The sequence below is a fragment of the Lycorma delicatula genome, chromosome 10 (genome assembly GCF_047948215.1).
Source record: "Lycorma delicatula isolate Av1 chromosome 10, ASM4794821v1, whole genome shotgun sequence".
In the NCBI taxonomy this organism is placed as follows: Eukaryota; Metazoa; Arthropoda; class Insecta; order Hemiptera; family Fulgoridae; genus Lycorma; species Lycorma delicatula.
This window is the reverse complement of record NC_134464.1, coordinates 122883178-122908242: the sequence shown is the minus strand read 5'-3', so window position 1 is coordinate 122908242 and position 25065 is coordinate 122883178. Positions and strand designations below refer to the sequence as shown.

Genomic DNA, 25065 nt, shown 5'->3' with positions numbered 1-25065 from the left:
CATTTTTGAGCTACACGAAATATGTACTTACATACATACATAGGTACGTACAAACATCATGCCAAAACTAGTCAAAATGGATTCAGGGATAGTCCAAATGGACATTTCTGTTGAATTTATTTTAGCGATTTGTGTAGTGCTCTCCAAGCTTTAGAGGATTTGTATTCCAGACATCCTATTGTCATCGAAATTCATAATACAATCGCTGAATTAAATCGTCACAACACACAGATGAATTTCTACTGGGTCCCTAGCAATGTGGGATTCCTAGGTAACAAATGCAGATTCTGCTGCTAAAGGTGCATGTAACCAACCATCTTTTTCCACTCGAGTTACAACTACCGATTGCATTAATTCCATTAAACATACTCTTCAAAGAAGGTGGCAAGATTATTGGACTACTACAGCAGATAATAAACTCCAATACATAAGACACAGTGTTACCATGGGACTCTTCATGGAGGAAAATTCATCAAGAGAAGGTGGTGATGTCAGTGGAGAGTGCACCACTGTGCATCCGATGCGACTGCCATTTGACTGTGCACCACATTCTTGTGTACGATATATGCTATGCGGCCTTACATTGGAAATTTAAATTGCTGAGGGACTTACAGCATGTCTTAGGAAATGTTAAGAATGTACTAGACTGGATACTGTTGCTTCTAAAAAAAATTAATTTACTTAATAAGTATCTTAAAAATTTTGGTATTATTTTGTTATTCACGTTTCATGTATTATCCTTTTTGTTAATTTGTTTTACTGTGTAAGTAAGGTTGCATGGAAAGCTTTAAAAAAAATTAATACAATACTTTAAAAGCTTTTTAAAAATTTTATAATACCGTAAATATATTCTAAAATTAATATGCTTCACTTAATATCACAAAAATGTAATTATGAACCAAATTATTATTTTTAATTTTTTTAATGTTAAAGCTCTTCAATAGAAATCAAAGATTACTACCAAAACAATTATTCTTTAAACATTGATCTCATAAATTAAATTCCTTTAATTATGCTCGTAGTCCTAAATAATTTATAATATTTTTGAATTATATAAAAGACAAGTACTACTAGAAAAGGTATTGTTTGCTAATCTATTTGGTTTTAGACTTGAAACCACAACAATGATGGCATTTAAAGAAAAATCTAATCACAAGAAGTCAATTTTTTTCATAATGAATTCAACTAATGCTTCATACACACAAAGTGTAAATTAATAAATTAAAAAATGTAATTCAGATACACATACCCAAACAGTAATGTATAAGTAGGCAAACTTTGCATGTGTATTTAAGAAAAATGTATAATTACAAATGTTAATAATTGAAGTTATAAAAATATATTTTTTTGAATATTAAACAAATTTTTTTCAACTGTTTTATATTATTTTATTGAAATACAAAAATATTTTTTTTCTTTTGTTAAAACAGAAAGACTGGAATGAAATTAGTGGTCTTTTTGTAAACATCAGAGTAGAAATTTTTATTGTAAGATTTCTTATATGAAATTTAAACCATAATGTTAAAAAATTCCATTTTAAAATTAAATTGCATATTAGTGTCGCTATTAGTTAAAATTTTCAACTTGCTATCCCCCTTTTTTTTAAGTAACTTAAAATTTGTAAATATTTTTGTTTGAAATTCTATTTGAAATTTCAAGTGTTGTAATATTATCATTCTCTTAATTCTGTTGAGAAAATGTAATTAGATGTTAAATTTATTTTTACAAAGAGCAAAAAAATGTAAATAATTATAATATGTGGTTTCGTAAAGAGAATTTAATTATAATGATGAGAAAGGAAGGAGACTTTATGGAATTTGACTGTGATTTCATTACTCTTCAATTATTAACTTGTATAACGGTAGTTTCCTCACAATAGTGTGAAATGTTCACTTTTTTTATTTAACAGAAGGAAGATTAAAGAAAAACAAACCAATATACTTGGCGTTTATAGACCTAGAAAAGGCATTCGATAACGTAGACTGGAATAAAATGTTCAGCATTTTAAAAGAATTAGGGTTCAAATACAGAGATAGAAGAACGATTGCTAACATTTAAAGGAACAGTAATAATTGAAGAAAATAAGATAGAAGGCGTAATAAGAAAGGGAGTCCGACAAGGATGTTCCCTATCGCCGTTACTTTTTAATCTTTACATGGAACTAGCAGTTAATGATGTTAAAGAACAATTTAGATTCGGAGTAACAGTACAAGGTGAAAAGATAAAGATGCTACGATTTGCTGATGATATAGTAATTCTAGCCAAGAGTAAAAAGGATTTAGAAGAAACAATGAACGGCATAGATGAAGTGAAACTTGGACAATCGGAGTATCTGAGAAGAAAAGATTAGAAGCTTTTGAAATGTGGTGCTATAGGAGAATGTTAAAAATCAGATGGGTGGATAAAGTGACAAATGAAGAGGTATTGCGGCAAATAGATGAAGAAAGTAGCACTTGGAAAAATATAGTTAAAAGAAGAGACAGACTTATAGGCCACATACTAAGGCATCCTGGAATAGTCGCTTTAATATTGGAAGGACAGGTAGAAGGGAAAAATTGTGTAGGCAGGCCACGTTTGGAGTATGTAAAACAAATTGTTGGGGATGTAGGATGTAGAGGGTATACTGAAATGAAACGACTAACACTAGATAGGGAATCTTGGAGAGCTGCATCAAACCAGTCAAATGACTGAAGACAAAAAAAAAATGAAATTAAAAAGACACTGATTTCTGATAAGGAAGATTATCAGGATGCAATTGCTTATTGAAAGGCCAAATATTGGAGCTTGGGGAATGTACTACTTGCAAATCACAAATATGAAAAAAAAAGTGGAATATAGTTTATTTAGATGAAACATATATTCATAGGATGCATTAAGTGGCAAATTGCTAGCAGTCAGAGGACTGAGGTCATCACAAAACTAAAAAAGATGATAAATTTATTATTGTGGCTGAAGGCTGAAGAAGACTCCTTTATTTTTAAAACCAGCTAAAAAAAGTATAAAATAATTTAGTGAATTTTTAAAAATTTTTGCAAGCGACAGAACAATATTCAACTCAACTGTTTTCTCTAACTATGATAATAATGGAAATAAAATTCTTTAAAAATGATGGAAAAAACAGTTTCTATACGCATTAAAAGTGATTAAATGAAAGATACTGACTCACGAGAGCTGATAGACAAAAGCAGTTTTTACCAGTTGTTAGTAATAATTTTGATGTAAAAAAAATTTGTTATGGATATAGTTGTACTAGTCACATTTCTTTATGACCAGTTCTTAATCGAACTTAAATTGATTGAATAAAACATGTGGAACCTTAAAAATGTTTTTTCAATTCTTTCACTGTTAACTCTATCAGTCGATCGGGGCTTACTTCACTTGCCCAATCATCTAATCAGAGGGCTCTGCCGCCTGGACACTTGACGCATTCATATCCTAATTTTTATGATATTAAGAATTTTGCAGAAATATTAGTGCATAGAGAATAATATTCTTCTGAACGTTTTGGTGTTTTTGTATTAAAAATAGGCTTGAGTGAGTAGATATAGAATTTATAATAGTTTTTAACAGAAATATAATGTTTGAAGCTAGCAATATTGATAACAGGGAATGACTTCTTTGTTTGGTTATATGTGTGTTCTCGTGTGAGGTTGTGTTAGTTGCTGGTCCAGCTGCTGCTACTGGCGCAGAGCGGATCAGCCTTTTTTAAATAACATAAATTAACCGACAATGGACTGCTTCTAGCAGGAGAGAGTTGCAGTGTGCAGCTGCCCGGCGCACCAATTTTGGTCCACTCTGTGCCAATAGCGGCTAACATAAAAATGTGAGCACGTATGACAAACAAACCCAAGCACTATCCTTTTTATGAGAAAGATAGAAATATAACATTTTGTACTATTGTTTACTTCAAGATCATATACAGAAAAATACTGGAACGTATTTAAACAAATGGTTATATTTAAAAATGTCAATGTTTTATGTTATCTGGAAAAAAAAATCAGAACTTTCAACTGGACAGTGTTATCATCATTAAAATATATAAAAAAAGTAAAGATCTCAGATTAGACCGCTAAGATGTAACTTTTAAATCTGTCACATCTGATTAACTCAGTTATATTTTTCACACAATAAGAAATGTACTGACCTGAATTCTCTTCAAGAAACAGACCCAAAAAACCATACAGGTGAGACATCATAAGTGCCAAGAGAGGTCATCTTTTCTAGTAAAATATTAATAATACTGCAATAAAATGTAACTAAAAAAAAAACCAGCACACCTTTACACACAAAAAAAACCTTAAGGATTATGTTGCATGCATTTCGAAAAGTATAATGTTGGAGAATTGAAGAAATGCTGTGATCATATAGAGATCAAGGAAAATATTAAGTTGAGAGTAAATGAAATTAGTAAGATCAATTATCAACCAAATAGATATTAAGAATTAATAAGAATCCAAATTCAGCATTAGACAACAATAACAACAGTTATAATGGACAACACAGTAATTACTCTATTAATGATCATTGCAAACCATTAAAGGGAAAAGAATATAATGTTACAACGAAAGTATAAAATATAATAATTTTGTTAATTTTGAACATCGATAATGAAATATTTTCAGTAATAGATGCACACTAACATCACTACTTGTGTCATCACTCTCTTTCAAGTTTACATGCTATCTGACAGCAACCCATCAAAACAAATCAATAATATTAAAAAACAATCTTAAATTATTTCTAGCCATGTACAGATAAACTTGGTTAGTAGTTAAAGAATTATCTGACAAATCAGTACGGAAACTCCCAGAAAATGGTTCTATATAATAAAAAAACTACTTTTTAATTTACAATAATTTTCACAAACTTTTCTAATGAATTATATTGAAAAATAAAAATGCACTGACAGATATTATCTAAAATATTTCAGACGTTTTTCTGTGCAATAAAATTGGAAAAATTTATTATTTATTTTCTTATTCTATTTCAGTGAATAGATAAATCCCGACTGAATCTTAGTCACCTTCAAGAAAATTCCTACTGTATAAATAATTGTATTTAGCTACTAGAATAACTGCTGCGCGTTAGGATGCCCATATCTATCCATGCCCATCGTCTATCCATATGTTTATAACAATATGCCTAAGTTTATAACAATGACATACCATTAAATGTAGAAAAATGAGATTTTTATAAATGAAACAACCTCATAGTAATCTACTTTTTTATGTGAGGCCACCGCATTTAAACCCCCATGGCTGGGACACTAAAAAATTTAAACGGAAAACTTAAGACTATGCAGATTCACAATGTAGGTCGGGGAAAGAGGGTAACTTTAATTTAGTTTTAATTATCTAACTGGTACAGGATAAATGCACCTGGTCATAATATAATACAACCAACTGTTCTTACGAAAAGGAATGGTGTACATTTTAAATAAAAAAGCAATCTGTTTTTTGTAGAACTTTATTTGATTAAAAAAATAAATAACTTTGAATGTACATATGAAAATTAATCAAAAACATAATTTTTAAATAATAAGAGTATATAAATATAGTTTAATCCACTTAAATATTTAAGTGGAAGATTAAGTTTTCATTTCACATACATATTGTAAAATCAGACTATATAATTCTGAAAGCTTTTAATTTATGAACAAAATATTATTTCTTAACATCACATAATAATCGCAATTTATATATTATAAACATTTCTAAAACTGAAATATAATAAACTAATTTTTTTATTACAATAAAATACTCTATTTCATAAAGATATTTATTTTATAAAAAATTGAATACATATAAAATTTAATAAAAAATATTATTTTGCGATAGTAAAATTTTAGTCAATAATTTTGAAAAACTGTTGAATCTGCTAAAAAATCCAGAAAAAAGCTCAACTATTTGTAACCAGTAACTAAACTAGAAAACTAAAGTCCCCTGAATAAACAAGAAATAAAGAATAATCTGATCTCAAAAAAATAATAAAGCATCCAGGTGAGGACCCAATAACTGTGTAATTTTTAAAATTATGATTATTAGCTAATTAATCAATGATCTATTACAGAAAATATTTGGAAGACAAAAAAAATCCTGCCAGAATGGCCACTCTGCCCCCATTCATCCTTGACACAAAAGAGGAGACAAAATTTACAGTGGAATGTCTCTCCTTTCAGGAACCTTTAAAATGTTATAAAACTTGTAGAGAATACAAAGAAGAGAAGAGCACATCAATAAACAAATTGGGAAATATATCAGGGTGGGTTAGAAAGGGAAGATGATTCTGTGTGGAAAAAATAAATAGTAAAGAAGAGATTTTTTTGCCTTTACAAAAGATCGGGCAAGATTCAAATAGAAATGGTAAATGTAATTGCTGAAATATATTTCTTAAATTATATATCAAAAAATTTCTTAAAGAATGTATCGGAATATACCAGTAGCAACAAAGTATGATCTAATCTTAAAGATTCTTAATTTTTTTAGGTGTTAAAAAAAAATGTAATTTTTTTTATATTTTCTGATATTATATATTTTGAAAAATATTTTGGTAAATTTACAAGCATAAATTCAAAATAATTGCAAATTTATACACATTTAACTCTTAATTGCTGTCATCTGGTCATTTTTAACCTGAGAGGTATATTTTTGTTGGCTATGTTGCAATGACAGTTGCTACTTCCCTTATTTCATTGTCCACTCTATTCAAGGGTGTTTCAAGGCCAGCTATAGTGCCATGTACAATGAAAACTTATTAGTTTATTTTTTACGAGAGTTCACAATCAAACCGATGATAGTAGCAATGTTACTTTTTTTTTTGGTAATAAAATCATCATTGTATTTTTTACATTTTTAACAAATTATGAGTTTACTGAGTATAAGTACCTCTTGTGAATGTAGTAAAAGCTTGAATGAAAATGAAATTGAAGATATCTTAATGAACTGATGATCTGTAGGACCGTGAATCTATATTTAGTGAATATGATAGCGATAGTGAATGTGACATAGAAAGTCCTGACAATGTATGTGAAATTAAAAACAAAAATGCGATGAGTGTATCCGATGAATTGTTGAAGAGGAAATTAGACGAAAGTCTATTTATGAAAAAAATTGTTATAAATTGAGTACTGAACTTATTAGTTCAAGAACTTAGGTTATTAGGACTCATCTTTCTCAAATAAAAGAAACTGCTAAAAACTTGAATCTCTATTAATTCAATTTATTATTGGGAATTACTGTTTAGTGATGAAATGTTATACATTATATTAGAACATAAAATTATTAAATTATCACTAAAACTACTGCTCTGCAACTTCCTTTGTTAATTACACTCATAATATTGAATTAAAAGCTTTAATGGACTACTGTATTTATTTGGTATATTTAATTCTAGTAAAGAAGATGTGAGGAATCTACAGAAAGTGATGGAACTGGAAGTGTTATATTCAGGGAAACCGTGTCCCTTCAGCGGTTTGTATTTCTGTTAGTTTTAACGGCACTAAAGTACACTCCAGTATACAAGATGGTGACAAAACTGCTCATATTTTCAAATTATTTAAAATGTTAATCTTAAATTGCACGTCGAATTATTCTCCCTCCAAGTATCTAATTGTAGAAAAGATGCTTGTCAGTTTTCAGGATCTATGCACCTTTTGAATGTTCATGAAAAATAAGCCCTGAAAATATGGACACATATTTAAGAAAATCACTTGCCTTAACTCATATGAGACATTGACTTGAAGAATCCAGACTTTCAACATCGCTGACTTTATTATTAGAAATGTATTAAAAATTAAAAAAGGAAAGATCAAACCTGAATTGCTACAGAAAAAACACAGGCGATGTCATATGTGCCCATCAATGAATCACAACAAACATCTCAACGTCTGTAGTGAGTGTGAGACCATGTATGCAAGTACAAATAACATCAGAAGAAATAGTTGCAAAAATGAAGATCTTGAATAAAATTAATAATCTTTTTCTTCATTTAAAATTTTTCAATACATATTTGTCTCCAGTTAGTTTTGAAATATCACAATTTATTGTTACAAATACGTTTCATTCAAGAATCAGACATTTTCAACTTTCATGTTACATAGAAGATTTTTCGATTATTTAATTTTTTAATTACTTTGTTTATTTTATAATACGGGTAAAAAACTTTTAATCTTTTTACCAAAAAACACGTTTGTAATTTTCATACATACATCACATATTTAGATCAAATTAGTTTTATTAATTTATATATATTCTAAACATTATGTTGAATATTTTATTTCTTAAATGCAATGATAGATATTTGAAATAATGTATATTAAGTAGTAATATTATGTTTTACATGCTACAATCAGGTAATCTAATTCAATTTTATATAAAACCACTACAAAGCCACCTTTGTATGTTTTTGCATTGCAAATACGGTCAATAATTTTGTCAACCAAAAAAAAAATTTAATATTTTGAGAATTTCAATTTTTGGGTCAGCTGTGAACCGACAATAGCATTAATATAATAATAGCAGTAAAGAGTTAAAGTGGTACAGAAGTAGATCGAATTTCAAAGTATGGTAAGAGACCTGGCATCTCAAGTCTCTGCCCTCTATTGTTTAACTTTGCAGCTCCTATACTTTCCAAAACTATTTTCTATTGTGAATAGAATATATTTGAGAATATAATAGGAATATTAACAACGATTTGAGACATGTATTTCAAAATGTTAGTTTCTGTTTATATTCAAGGTTATGAGCACTTTTAACCATTTTAGTGTGTAAAACAATGAGGAAAATAACTCACAACAAGGAGATAAGATAAGAAAAATTTTTTAAGAAATTGACACATGAAAGAGGCAGTCATTCTTTTACATGTTGATAAAAAATTAAAAATGAAGTTTTTGAGGTCAATAATGACAACAGGTTCAGGAATCCTCCTATTTGTTTTTAATATGCGAGTAAACTTAAATACAAAATCAGAATGAGGTTTTAAATTCATGCAAGATCAACGTTATTTGTGAAAATGAATTTGAGAAAAACACATGTAATGTGTGATTTGTATAAGTCTCACTTGTGAACTTCACAAATGTTTTTTCTGTACCACCTTTTCTGAAATGGTAGAATTTCTCAGCACCAACCAAGTTATCTGACTGGCATAATACGTGGTTCTGGGGTTAATTTATTCATCATCACGTGCATATTATACTCTAGAGTAATACATAAATCTAAACTCTTTTTTAGGTCGTCTGTAGCCTTGGAGTCAATGGTAATGATTCAGTTTTCATCTAGATGTCTTGGATTCAAATCCCGGTCAGGAATCGCATTTTTCACAAATATCATGGCTACAAAACTGCCTTTTTTACTTAATCCTCTGATGCAATACCTAATAGTGGCAGTGCTACTACAGTGGTAATAAAATTATTAAAAATGTACTTTGTAGCTATAAAAGCCAAACGTTAATTTTTTGTTTACCTACCATAAAACTGTTCAAGTTTCGACTTCAGATAATTTCTTCAATAATTTATTATCTCTTACACCAACGACCACAATTCAACATTGTGGTCTAGGTATTGTTCAAAATACCTACACTGATTGGTTTTCCTTATCTTTACGTGGATAAAATTTGTTATTGTTGTTTTAAATTATGCACACTTGAAAAAATTATATTCATTTTTTCCCATAATATATTTTCTCACTATAAGATTTTTAAAGGTCATAACAATTCTCTAATACGGAAACTAAGATATCTTTTTGAACTATAACTCATTGAAAGATTTTTGACAAAGGTTACAAACAGAAATTTTTCTAATTAGTTATGAATATTAAGATGTGTTTTTAAACTGGTTTTGCGATTAAATGACTTCTGACAAAAGTTACAAATATAATTCTTCTCTTTTGTATGAATATTAAGATGTCTTTCTAAATTTCTTTTGCGATTAAATGACTTTTGACAAAAGTTACAAATATAATTCTTATCTTTTGTATGAATATTAAGATGTAATTTTAAACTGTCTTTGCGGTTAAATGACTTTTGACAAAAGTTACAAATATAATTCTTCTCTTTTGTATGAATATTAAGATGTATTTTTAAATTGCTTTTGCGATTAAATGACTTTTGACAAAAGTTACAAATATAATTCTCATCTTTTGTATGAATATTAAGATGAATTTTTAAACTTCTTTTGTGATTAAATGACTTTTGACAAAAGTTACAAATATAATTCTTCTCTTTTGTATGAATATTAAGATGTCTTTCTAAATTTCTTTTGCGATTAAATGACTTTTGACAAAAGTTACAAATATAATTCTTCTCTTTTGTATGAATATTAAGATGTATTATTAAATTGCTTTTGTGATTAAATGACTTTTGACAAAAGTTACAAATATAATTCTTCTCTTTTGTATGAATATTAAGATGTGTTTTTAAACTGGTTTTGTAATTAAATGACTTCTGACAAAAGTTACAAATATAATTCTTCTCTTTTGTATGAATATTAAGATGTGTTTTTAAACTGGTTTTGTAATTAAATGACTTCTGACAAAAGTTACAAATATAATTCTTCTCTTTTGTATGAATATTAAGATGTCTTTCTAAATTGCTTTTGCGATTAAATGACTTTTGACAATAGTTACAAACATAATTTTTCTCTTCTTTGTGCGTAATAAGTTGTGTTTTTAACTTATTTTCAAGAATAACAGACTTTTGACAAGAGTAAGAATTATTTTCTTTCTCTTTAGCATGAACGTTAGTGTCCCTCTTTAAATAACATTTACATCTGAATCTTTCATTGCAATATTCACAAACCAATTTCTTTCCTTTCTGCTGAGGTAACTCATTTTCACTACTTATATCCTTGACTAAATTTTCTGTTCTTACATCGCCATTCGCACAATTACATTCTCTGGATTTTTGTTTTATAATTCCATCATATACCGAATTATTTACACATCTCTTACAATTCTTAGTACTTGCAGTGATGGTTAATTTATCAATAACAACCTGTAAAATTAAAACAACAGTTAAAAAGTAATTATGAATTCATGTAAAATTATTTCCATTAAAATAACATGATTCTATTTTGCAAAATATGGATAAAAAACTGAATATCTTAAACATATATTCAAAATAAACATCGTTTGGAATATTATTTAATGATTCACAAGTAAAGTTTAACGTAATAACAAACTTTACTTATCCTATTGCATATCTATACACATAGCTGAAACTTTACAGATTGTCTGGGCTAAAGGTATCCAAAATAAATGGCCTATATTTAGGAAATCAGTCCTAACTTCTTAGTAGACTCAAATGATAGCATAAATCTCCAAGAATTGTTCAGTGTATTTTCAATATTCAGTAGAATATGCGTATGATGTGCAGACAGGCTGACTCCAATGCGATTGTAGTCCATCAAGATGTGGATCCCACAAAAACCATTCAGTGCATGCTTTAGTTAATGGAGTTTCAATCATGTACACATGTTTAACAGCTTGTACAAACTGAATGGAATATCAATTCTTTTACGTCAAAGTTTAACGTCCTCAAAGGTATGACTTTAAGAGACAGAAATCATCAAAGGTTACAGTTGTGATGAGGCTATGGATCAAGTAAGCGACGCATTCACTGCCCGTCCCATTAACTTTATTAGGCGACCTGGTTATGGACTGCAAATATCTCTTTCTACTGTTCACAACATTACCATAAGCACTCAGTTTGCAAGAATACAAGTTACAACTCTTATTTATAGTTAGATATCTTATTTAGTGGTGAGACAACTTTTCATATGTGCAGGATAGTTAAAGACACTCTGTCAAATTTAATGTACTTCATGCAGTAAAAATAAAATAAATAGAATAAATTTACGCTATGTAACCTGGAAAGCCAATTTACATTACCGAGTGGATTTAAATCACACTATTTATAAAAATTATGATTATTTCTTTTTTTTATATAAAAATGTGCTGCCATCTGTTGCTGCTTTTATAAGTGTCATCTTCATATTCTGTCTGAAAGATGATCAAGTAGGAATCTTTTGTATTTATGTTTAAATATCTGAAAAATGTCTAAACTTTACCTAGTATTATTTAAATTAAATTTCTTGATATTTTCACTACATGGAAATTTTAATATTAAAATTAACTATTTACAATATTTTAATTTTTTATTATGTTTGATATGTAATTTTATATAAATATATTATATACAGCTGATGATGTAGGATCCTGTAACGGTGCTTTTGGAATAAAAAATAAGGTAAGTGTCATTTCATTTACTTTATAATTCTGTACTTGGGTTGTTCAAGTTGAATTTTTTATTAAAAAATACAACATATATATATGTTATCATATATCATATATATATATGATCAAACTGGAAAACATGATTTATAATGTATAATTTTATAATAAACAAAATAAAAATATATAATTTTTTGACTTCTTCTAAATTAGCATCCTCTTTTAACAATATATTAAATACATTTTAAAAAAACTTGTACATAAATCTGATGAAGTGGTGCACATGCAAGAAACACTAATATATATATATATATATATATATATATATATATATATATTTCCACACAGGGCAAGAAACTTAAAAACCAAACTGAGAGAGCTTAACTACAGGTATTTGAGTGTTACTTTTTACACTGCTCCCATTAGCACTATTATTGGAGGTGTATATTACTACTCTAATCTATTATTGTCTGTTGTAAACTATTCATGCTTCAGTGCAATAATTTTCAAGAACAGTGGTTTTCCTTGTCAACATGATTTGTCTAGTGCAAATCTGACTAGACGATTTGTCTAGTTGCAAGTCCTACACTATCAATAACTGAAGGCAAATGTTCACAATAAATAACTGAAGTCATTGACAACAGTTTGCATCAGGTGACTCTCAATATGATTACTTTAGCATTGATGCATCAGCTGTGCAGGGTGATTACTTCGGATATCTTTTGTCAAAATATGGTAGATATGTTAAGTCTTCATTTAAAGATTTTATGTCACAACCATGTTTAGTCTTACCAGGTCCACTTTAAACTGCCTACCTGATAAATATTGAAACATGAACACTGAATACAATTAACAACAAATCACCCAAAGCTTACTAAAATGTCAACTCCATCAACAGGTTAAAATTCACATATTTCAGTCATCAATGAATTTCAAAAACACACTTTGCTCTCACACATTGACCATTTATCATTCACAAACATCTCAATAAATCGATATTAATTAAAATGAACTAAATACAATTACAAACATTTTGTTAAAAACTAACACATTGAAATATATACACAGTAATGAAATTAACAAAGAGACAAATCTTGTTTATTACAATAGCCAATAGCTAATACTTACACGACATGGATAAAATACCATCCCATCTTTTGTCTTCACTGTGCGAAAATCTTTTATTCGAAGTTCATTGCTTTTCATATTAAGATTAACCTGTGGTGAAACATCATCATTCAATAAGATCTCAGATTCCTTTTTAAAAAAAAGATAAAGAACACAAATTACAAACTAATTAATTTCCAATAAATGTTTTTTTTTTTTATTCTGACTGGAACTTAGTAATAATACCACTTATATACAGATCTCATATCATAAAAATAAATATTTTTCATAGTAAATACCATTAAAATCTGTCTTGCTAAAAATTTTAGAAAAATCCAACTATTATGACAAAATTAGGCCAAGAAAGAACAAAACTGATTTAATTTTATTTTTATATGAATTTACTATTAATAGAATATTACAATTGTTATTTATATATATATATATATTATACACTTTATTTTCTCAAAGTTTATGTTGCAAAAAATAACAAAATAGCAAACACATTAATCACAAATTTAAATCTGAGAAAATTAATTTTATAAGTCAATTTAAAACAAATATGGGGGGTTGTTCAAGAAGGTTTTGAAGAATTTTTTTTTAACTTTCAACTTAATTCTCTTGCAATTTGTTTCATTTACCCAGATTTTTCAACTTTTTTTATATTATCAGTATGATGTGATTTGTCCAACTCTGCGAAATAAGCAGTTCTCTCACCTTTGCATCATTAGAAATAAATCTTTGTCCAATGAGCCATTTTTTCAGATTTGGGAGAAGGTAATAATTAATTGAAACCAAGTCAGGTGAATACAGCACATGCTTCCAGATGACTTTGTCAAAGTCAGAGATATGTGTACCCACACATTATTGTGGTAAAAGAACAGTATCTTTTTGGCCAATGTGGCAGTACATATCAATCAGTCTAGTAAAACATCAGAACTGTAATGATCCTCGTACTTGAAAGTTCATGTATTACTAAAGAATAAACCAAAACATGGTAAAAAAATGCAATGAAGTCAAATTAAAAAATCAACATTAAGTGCTTACATAAAGTTTCACTAATATAACTACTCCACTAAATACACTCTGAAAGGGCGAGTAAAACTAACTTACTGCTTCATGTTTGATTTTATGATCTTCTAATTTAATTAGGTTGGTCCCTTCAGTCACAAGAGGATCTGTCACTTTTTCAAAATTATCACACCGATTACTGATCGGCTTATATATATATAAAATATTGTCAAGTGAATTATTAATGCGAGACCTGACGTTAGACACATCACTAATAAAAATGGCGCTAGTCATTCTCAAGAATGAAAGAGAAGAAGAGGTTTTGCAATATTTTCTTCATGCAACAAATATACACAAGTGTTACATAAACATGATATTACCACTGAAATAAAGGTGATAGTCAGCCACACACAAGCAGCTCAATTATTTATACCACAGAAATTTATGTACAATGGAGATCAAAACTATCAGAGAACGTACTTTAGTTGCTTCACATGAAACAAAATCAAACTTTAAAAAAAAACTAGGGAAGAAAGTTTAAAGCAACTGACTAATGGTCTTTTAAACAGAAAATTATAAATTATATAAGACTCCATTCACTAAAAACATTAAAAAGCTGGAGCTACAATTTTAATACATTTTTTTAAACTTTACAGTCCAGTACACTCTTCTTCAATTCTGAGAAGCCCCTTATTGAACAAAATGTTGAAATTCATCAGTCACTCCCAAAAATTGTAGGCTCTCTGTAGGAGATGATTCTGTCATACTCTGAGAATGACATTTCCTGTCGTATATTCCCGATACAGAATAAAAATTGCACCTAAAAGATGTATTGTTTGTTATGCAAACAACATAAGAAAGGAATCACAATATAACTGTTGGGAATGTGATGTTGGTATTTGTCCTGCCCCTTGTTTTAGAAATTTCATCACTAAGAAGGAAAACATTTTCATATTTCAAAAACATTAAAATTCATTTAAAAAAAAAAAATGTATGACTAGTATTAAACTGAAATATAGTAATGACTCTGGGAACTGGCAAACATGAATCTAAGTTATTATTCTGTGATCTTGAACTCTGAATGGCTAAATTCATAAATATTTATGAACTATTTCCATAGAAAATAATTTAATCGTTTTCACAGTAAGATTAGAAATATATACATAGATGATTCACAACATGTAAACTTATTTCACCATGGCTCAATGAGATAATGATATGTATCAGACTACACTTTGTTTAGTTTAGTAGAGACTCAGAAGATCAATTCCTGAGACATATGTTTAATTAAACCCCAACCACCAGAGTACACAGGTATTCACTGCTAAGTTTTTAAATCTGTATAAAAGCAACTGACTTTTACTAGGATTTGAACCTGAGAACTTTCGACTTTGAAAATCAGCTGTTAAAACAACTTTTTTGTGATGAGTTAAACACTAGATCAGCCTGGTGGGCTAAATATATATATTATTATTATCTTTTATGACCGCATAGGATCATTTTAGTCAGTCTGTTATGCATGTCTCTTTGATGGGACTGTTTGGGCCTTGTGGTCCTCCCATTACTTTTTTATACATTTTGATTTTTGTGCCCTTTCTAGTGTTGAAATGATTGTGTTGTGAGGTTTTATCTTATGAGTGTTTTTGTTCGTGATTTTCTCATTTAATTTTATCGTACCTGTGGCATCTACTGATGTAATGCCAATTTCCTTCAGATCCTATCTTATTTCTCCGAATCATCTGCATCCTGCCTTTGTATTTTCCGAGTCGAGATTGTACTGCATTAGCAGTTTCCGAAGTCTTGAATACTGCATCCTCATGATTATGTCGAAAGAATCCTAATCTCTTATGCATATCAGTAATGGGTTCTGACTCTTTGTACATGATTTTGTTTGGCACACTCCACCACTGCCCATCTTTATGATACATTTTATCCACAATGCAAGTTCTTCCAATTTTTTCTTTCCATCTTCTGGAACATGTCTGTCTTTGATTGTTTGTTCAGGTGGAAGAGTGTTTGCTGAATAAGTGGTTTATGGTTTTATAACTGTGTTTTAGTGTCTTATTTTTGTATTTATTGATAGGCATTTTTATTATAAGTGTACCAGGTTCATTTTTGTGCTTCAGCTAGTTTTTTCTTCTTATTCAGATAAAGGATTTTTCGTTTAGATTGTTTGTTACAATTTCTCCAAGGTATTTAAATTGGGTTACTAAATTTTGGGTCCAATTTTATTTGTAATGTTTTGAAGTACTAATATCCGTGATTTAGTTTCATCAATGTCATCTGCTACAAGTGGCAACTCGTCAGCAAAACTGGGACAGTTTGTTTCAATTTTTCCACTCATTTTAACTTTTGGGAGACACCTTTTTGAGAGCTTGAGCCATTCCCTAATTACAATTTCTAGAATACAGTTGAACAGTAGTCGTAAGAACTCATTGCCTTGGCGCAATCCTGTTTTGATCTCAAAAGGTTCTGAGAGCTCACCTTTGAATATTACCTTTGACACTGTTTGTAAGGGTCAGTTTTATCATGTTTATAATTTGATAAGTAGTTCAAGGTGTCTTAGAATTTTTAGTAGGAATGCTGTCATAAGCTTTCTTGAAATAGCCAGTTCCTTCTATTGACTTCAGTGTTTCTTAATGATGTAGTCTCTTTATTCTCCTTAGGGGTCAGGTGGTTTCTTTTCTTTGTTTTACTAGATTAGGGAAGGATATTTCTAATTTTTGGGATAATAGCAATAATAGATATTTTTTCCACTATTTTGACACATTTGCCGTTCCAACATTGATGTTTTTGTACGGGATTTTATTGGGGCTAATTCTTCTGCGATTTGTTTATTGTTGTTGACTGGATCTTCGATTTATCTGTGATTGTTATTTTTTTGGTTGCTTTTTGGTAATTTTCATTCTTGGATCAGTCGGGCAGGATCCTCTTTTCTTCTAGTTTTAGGACTGGATTCTGTTGTTTTCTTTGTGAAGCAAATTTTATTTTGACTACATAGTGATGGATGCAGTGTCTATGCCTCGGATGACTTTTACACTGTAGATCTCCATGTGGTGCTGTTTATCCATAAAGACGGTCGAGTTACCATTCTCCTATAGTGTAATCAAGGTGTTTTTAGATTTTGATTTTTTGAGACTTCATCTTGAAATATGTGGAATTCAATATTAGGTTGTGGTTTCTGCAGAGATCAATGAATCTGTGTCCATTTTTGTTTGTTTTTTTTGGGCGGGCCATTTTCCGATGTTGTCGTGGTCTTCTTTCTCTGTCTAGTTGGGCATTGAGTTTCCAATTAATTGATTAACATGGATTTCAGTTATGTTATTTATAGTAAGGTCGAGTAGATTCCAGAATGTTACTGTTTCTTTATAGTCTTTTGGAGAATTATTTTTATTATTAGTGGATGCATAACTGTTTATTAATGTAGATTTTATTAGATGCATTTGGTGTGAGTGTTCAGATTCTGACTGTTCTTAGATTCTGAGTGTTTGAGTCTGACTAAAAAGCCAGTTCAAAACTGTGGGACTTTTTCATCACTCTCTTTCCAGGTATACCTCTGCAGAGTCTATATCCGTGAGATTCCATGGCATCCTGGTCAGTGTTTCTTATTTCCTGCAGACCCATGATGAGAATTTTGTATCGGTCCATTCGGCCAGTTATTATTTTTAGTTTACCAGTCTGCTGCAGCAAGTTTACTTTGTGTGTGGAAATGTAGATGGTTTGATATTGGACTTTGTATTTTTCTTATTTGTGTGTGTAGTGTTAGGGCATTCCAATGCTTCCAGTTGCATGTTATCTTCTAAGTGGCAGCCCACCATATCCAAATGCTGCCTTTTCTAAACTCTGGTGTTGCTTGGTTCAGCAGGTGGTGTATTTCTTAAAAAAGACCATTCAGTGACGCCTCTCAAGGGGACAACTGTCAAACTAGGTTCCGAGTTACATCTCTAAATGCGATCTAGTGAGGTGTGATTTGATGATAAATGAAGCTATGAAGTTTTTTTAGATTCAGTTCACCAGACAAATTTCTCCTATTTGTTTGGAATACTTCCAAGCATAACCCATGAAGGCTCAATCTGACTTTTGTTAAAAGATGTTATTTTGGAGAAAAGTTAAAAAGTCTGATCCTAAATGTTACACCTGTATATATATATATACAATAGCCTTCGCAATACACAGAATTAGAGAAACACTCACCTTTAATCTTTTACTTCATCATAATGCTATTGGGCCTAAGCCCATCCTCAGTGATATCTTTTATAAATTCTTAACCTGTTTATAATTACACAATAACTATTAGCTTTTTACATTTTGTAATCTTTTTGCAATTTTTGGATTTAATTTTATAAATACCAGAAGAATACGATAAAACAAAATTCCCGTTATTTTAATTGAGAAATAAAATGAATATATAAATGAAATGGTTTTAAAAAAAAATAATGACCCAACAATAAAGTTTTAAAAATTAAAAAAAGATTCCATAGTTAAATACAAAGAAATATTTAATAATAATAATAATAAATTAAAATATCATGTCAGATTATCCACATATACCTTGTACCCCAAAACTTACAGGTTTCCCAAAATTACACAAGGAAGGTATAACAACAAGACCATTAATTAATTTCAAAACAGCCCCAGGTTATATTATTACTAAAATTATTGATATAGCAATTAGATCAAAGATAAATTTAGAATACAAATAAAATATAAAAAACAGGTATGAATTAATAAATTAAATAAGTTAAAAATTATTAAAACTATAATTACTAGCTTAGATATAACCAATATGTACCCAGATTAACCCATTGATTACACAATCTCAATAGAAAATAAATTAATAAAATCAGTTGAAGACAAAAAATTTATAAATATTTAACAATTAGAAACATGTCAGCAGAATTATTTTGAATTTATTGGAACCTGTTACATATGAGAAAATATTTTACCCATGGGATTTCCCTTATCTGCTTTAATGTCAAAAATATATTGCAGGAATTTGATAATAGAACAGTATATGGCATAAATCACGTATATTAAATTTTATTGTGGGTCAGATTCGTGGATGATAATTTAGTTATATATGAACCGGTTATAGATAATGATGAAGTAATTTTAAATAAATTCAGTTCAGATCATAAAACTTTATATTTTACATATGAAATGGAACATAACAGAAAATTAAATTATTTAGATGTAAATATTAAAATAAAAACAATCAAATAATAACTGAATTATATAAAAAACCTACCTGAAATGAAATTATTATAAATAGGAATTCTAATCATATTTGGTCCCAGAAGGTTAATATTTTTAAGTACATGATAAACAGAGCAATAAAATACATAAACGACAAATGGGAATTTTGTAATTTTAGTATAAAGAATATAGCTATAAAAATGGATATCATACGTCATTGATTGATATTAAAAATATAATCAAGAATTTTTCAGTAATACAAATATTACTACATTATTACCCATAAAAATATGTAAAATAATCTTATACAAATAAAATTATAGAAAACTAAATTCATGCGTATACAAATAAAAAATACAAAACTGATAATCATATAATAAAACATTAAAAACATACAAAATCCTGTCGAGAATCATATACAACCAACATGAACTGGAACTTGGGGAATACCAAGGGGGATTTAGGCCATGGAGAGGTTGCCCGGAGCAAATAATATCCCTAAAACTTATGATGGACTTATATAAAAGACGGAAAAAACAACTAATAATCACCTTCGTCGACTTTAAAAGGGCCTATGATTGTATACACCGACCATCCATGCTGAATATTCTGAGAAACCTGGGCCTTCACCCTAAACTCGTAAACATGATATAATTAACTTTAACCAATACCCAGTCCAGAGTGAAATTCGGAGGTGAACTCTCTCAACCCTTCTACATAAAAACTGGATCGAGGCAAGGAGACGGCCTCTCACCACTCCTTTTTAACTGCGCCCTCGAATTTGTCATGAGAAAATGGTATGAAATAAATCCCAAAAATATAAAAACGGGTACTAAGAAAAACTCCATCGCACTAAATCGCCTAGGATTTGCAGATGACCTCGCTCTTTTAGCAAATAATATTCAAGAAGCCAAAACACAAATCATGAGCCTTCAAAACCTAGCACAAAAGATAGGGCTTCATATCTCTTTCGAAAAAACTGAACTGATGGCCATAGATCCTCTGGTAATAGAGCACATTACGGTAAACAATCAGTAAATTAAAATAGTAAAACAATTTAAATATCACGGGGAAATAATAATTTATAATTTAAATGAAAAAGTGACACGGCAAAACCGGACAAATAAAATGATTAAATCCCAAAAATTAACTCGGTCAACATATAACAAAAAATGCCTTTCGACTAAAGCAAAACTTAAACATTATAAAACTGTAGTACAGCCAGAAGTCACCTACGGAAGCGAGACCCTTTTCAAAATCACTCAGAAAAACCGAATTGAAAAAAATCTGAAAATAGAGAGGAGAATTGTCGGAACGTGTATCGATAAAAAACACCAAAAAGACGGCCGATGGTGGATTGTGCCAAATGAGGTGGTGTATCGAGAAATAGAGACTGTTACTGATACTATGCGGAAAAAAGAATCTCTTTCTTTGGTCATCTCATAAGGACACAAGGAAACAAGACCGTCAAGAAATATCATTGAAAAGCTCTGGTTCCAAAAGCTAGAAGTAGGATGGATCAAAGAAATTACAGAAGATATGAAAGAATTGGGAATTTCCCTGACTGACCTACAGAATAAAACTGGAAAAATTACAAAGCTAAATAAAAATTAATAAAAAATCTTTAAAAACATTTCGAATATTTTTAGAAGTTTAAAAATTGTTTTATTAATTTTTATTTAAAACAAACAATTTTTACACAATGTAAAAAGCTAATAGTTATTATATAAATTGTGAACAGTTAAAGAATTTATAAAAGTTATCACCGAGAATGAGCTTAGGCCTGAAGGCATTTTGAAGTAAGAAATTAGAGGCAAGAGTGTTTCTCTAATTCCATGCTTTGCAGAGGCTGAAACAATATTCTATCGTACATATAGACATTTATGTAGAGAGAAAAAAAATGGACTATAAAAAGTTTAACCTGCTAAATAATTAATATATACGAGTTCACAAATGAACTGCATGGAATCCAAAATTTACATGCAAGGCCATAATAATGAAAAACAATACAGTAGGATGCCGATTTTCAAGATGTCTGACAAACTGGACTGCTTAAATCCAAATTAAGAAATTAAAGAAAAAATAATACATTATTTGAAAAATAAATCTTATTTTATTTATGTTTATTTTTCTGAATTTTTCAATTGACCTTTTTGCAATTCATTTAGCAAAAACATATATGTATTTTAGCCTTTGTAATACTTATTAAAGTAAATTTTTACCCAATTATCCAGATCTGGCCTTGTAAAGGTTCATCTGGACAATTGGTGTTTTCACTGTATGCAGAATCTAATATCCTTACTTACCACTTCATTTTTAACTTCTAAATTTTCTGATTTATACAAATTGGTGTCTTCAATTGCTAAATGATCTTTTTTGATATCAAGTAGTTCCTCTTTCAGCTGTAGTAAATCTACTTGCTGTAATAAAAAACAAAAAAATTAATGCTACAAAGAAAAGATTTTTACAATTTTTTTGTATAATTTATTAAGTAAAAATAAATTGCTTCTGTAATTTGCTTAGCACACATATTCAGGACAGCCACAGTTAAATTATTACTATTATTATTAGGTGACTTTAATATGCCAGATTTTGCAAAATATTATCAAAAAATGTTTCAACTCTTCTTATAGATTTTTCTACAAATTTTACAATAAAACCTTTTACAATCAAATAATCTGTTAAAACTCTTGTGGTAATTCTCATGAGTTTGTTTTTTCTAATCTTACTGACATTATGTTAATAATGCTTACAGTAAAACGTTTCATCATGGTAAATAAATATCATTTACCTTACAGGTAACGTTGCCCAAGATTTTGAATTAAATCTTATAGCTAAACAATTCTTACCAGATATTTTTTATAACATTCAACATTTACTAAATAGGAGTTTGACTGTAAATGATATTTATTTATTATATTGCCACATAATATTGAAGTTTAAGAGTGAAACAAGGAAACTGAATTTAGTAGCAAATGAAAAATGCAATACCTGACTCGGATTTGATATTTATCACCAATATAGAAATTTTTTTTAGAACTGCAACTACATATTAACAATATTGTTGATAATCAAGTACCAAAAATATTTATATATAATGTAATTTTTGAAGCAGAATTTACACAATTATTAATGAGAAAAACTTCCATTTAAAAGTTTATATTAAATTTTGAACAATTTCTTTCTGTTTAACAATAATGACCTTCCCTTGGGGACTGCATATGAGGCTAGAGTGGTGAGTTATACAAACACCTCATGGGAGGCTAGCCCAATCATTACTATGAACTTGTAACAAACAGGGTGCCCCTGGGACACTTTTTTGGAGGTGCAATGTGGTGCTCTTATATCAGAAAACAATCATCCGATTTTGAAAATTCAAACTGGGAATATATATATATAGTTTATCTGTTTGCTCATGCATCATGTGAGACAAATCTGACTGACTGATTACTTTCAAATTTCAGAATACGTATGTGTTACCGCAGAGAAGGTTTTAAGCCATTAACAGAGGCCCTAGCTTCTTTGAACATTAAGATATTAAAAATATTCATTATTTCTTCACTCCCAAGATGGGTGAAGTTATGAATTAAAGAAATTCAATTAGGAAAAGATAGATTTATTCTTTTACTTCATTACTGAATATTTCTGCCGCCATTGCAAAGAAATAAGTTATGAATTTTCCGTCGTCAAAGGCGTGTGTACATTGGTTACCATAGTTCTAATTACCTATATTTAATAATTTAGTTTCTTTTTCAGGTTTCTCACCAACCTCATCATGTATGTTACAATAACCAACAATTATAAATACTTACATGATCTGGATAAAATTCCTCCTCTTCTTCTGCCTTTACAGTGTGTACATCATTAATTTTAAGATTAATCTGAGGTGGAATGTCATCAGTTAATGAGATCTCAGATTTCTATAAAAATAAGATGAAAAAAACCTTACAAAAATGTTGAAATTAATTAATATTCAATAAAATATCTTTTTTTATTCTGACAAACTTAATTATACCATAGTAAATTTGTCTATTATCAAGATATACTGTCATCATAAAATAGATTAATAGAAAAACAAATTAGAAGATAAAAATAAATGCGATCAAAGTCTATATTAACTGTTTATATAAAACACATGAAATAATGTTTACGGTAAATACTTAAAAATAAAAAATCACAAAGAGATAATCCACAATCCAGAGAGCGCTATAGAAAACTATTTTGAGCCTATATTTAAATACATTTTGATCAGAATGCAGATAAAAAGTGATTTTTTTTTATAATTATTAATTATTTAATTAATTTTAAATAAATTGGTGGGAAGATTTTTCATATGATTCAGCAATTTAGAAGGACATTAAGGCTCTTCTTCCTGTAAGTTGGAGTTATGAAAAGTTATGAAAACTGGTGTCTGGTTACGTTTCTAAATTTCCCTTTAATTTTACTAAATTATAAAAGTAAACCCTACAAAATTTCTTATAATGATATTTTATTAGCTGTCAATAACACACAGGAAATTTTCGAAATTGAAGATTTAAAATGACTAGAGGAGATTATTGAAGTCGAAAATCTCTGAAAAAGAAGCCATTAGGTCCATACATAGTAAAGTGGCTAATCTATCAATTAACTAAACACCTGCAGCAGAAAATTGATACCACTGATGCTAAAATAAGGCACAACTGAACAGTCATTTGATCAGAAGCTCTATGTCTGACTGAACATCTGACATTTGACAACTTCTAATAGACAAATGAATGAACAATATTAAAAAAAAAAGGTCTTTCAGCCCATCAAACACAGAAAAGAAGACACAATAATGAACACGGAGAAAATATTAGATTTAATCAGAAAAAGAAAAATCACCTTTTATGGTCAACAATAACAGAAAAATACATCAAAGAATATTTACTATGACAATTGCAAAATATTTCAGGTTTCCAGGGGAAAAAACTGTAGAAGAAATATTTCTTACCTGGACAGGGGAAAAAACTGTAGAAGAAATATTTCTTACCTGGACAGAAGAAAAAAGTAAAATACTTGAAAATAATGAAGGATATATGAAAGAAAAAGTAACTGAAAAAGGGAAATAACAGGAACGTAAAAGCAATTAGATTAGACAAGCGAGATTAAAACTACAATTCAACCAAACATAAACCATGTAAAATTATGACACCAAATACTGACAATTAATAGCAAGTTATTTAACCCCCTTCATAGTTTTTGATGAAATAACTCATCAAATAACTACCCTGATAAAAATTTCCTTGACGAAATAATTTGTCGTCCACTTTTTTGCTGAAAAGTGCCACTGATGAAATAATTCATCATTATGAATTGACCCATTTTATTGTATTTGTTGATGGGTTACTGTAACAGACGTGAGTCAAGTTCCATTTTTACTCTAATTTATTACTGAAGCGGTAGTATCATATTGTTTCTCTATTCTATATGTCCTAACAAAGTATATTCATTATTCGGGTTATTTTTTGCAAATAAATTAGTTGACATTCTTTATGTCAAGCAGACT

General features: G+C 29.1%; 1 protein-coding gene across 1 annotated transcript; it reads right to left on the bottom strand.

Annotated features, from left to right (window-relative positions):
• Positions 1 to 2977: 2977 nt before the first annotated feature.
• Positions 2978 to 24229, bottom strand: LOC142330963 (uncharacterized). The gene is made up of 6 exons (XM_075376429.1): positions 24194 to 24229; positions 23351 to 23458; positions 21845 to 21958; positions 13353 to 13481; positions 10688 to 10986; positions 2978 to 2987 (listed from the first exon to the last, which is right to left on the bottom strand). The coding sequence occupies exons 1-6, from the start codon at positions 24227 to 24229 to the stop codon at positions 2978 to 2980; spliced, it is 696 nt and encodes a 231-aa protein (XP_075232544.1).
• Between the last annotated feature and the right edge of the window lie 836 nt (positions 24230 to 25065).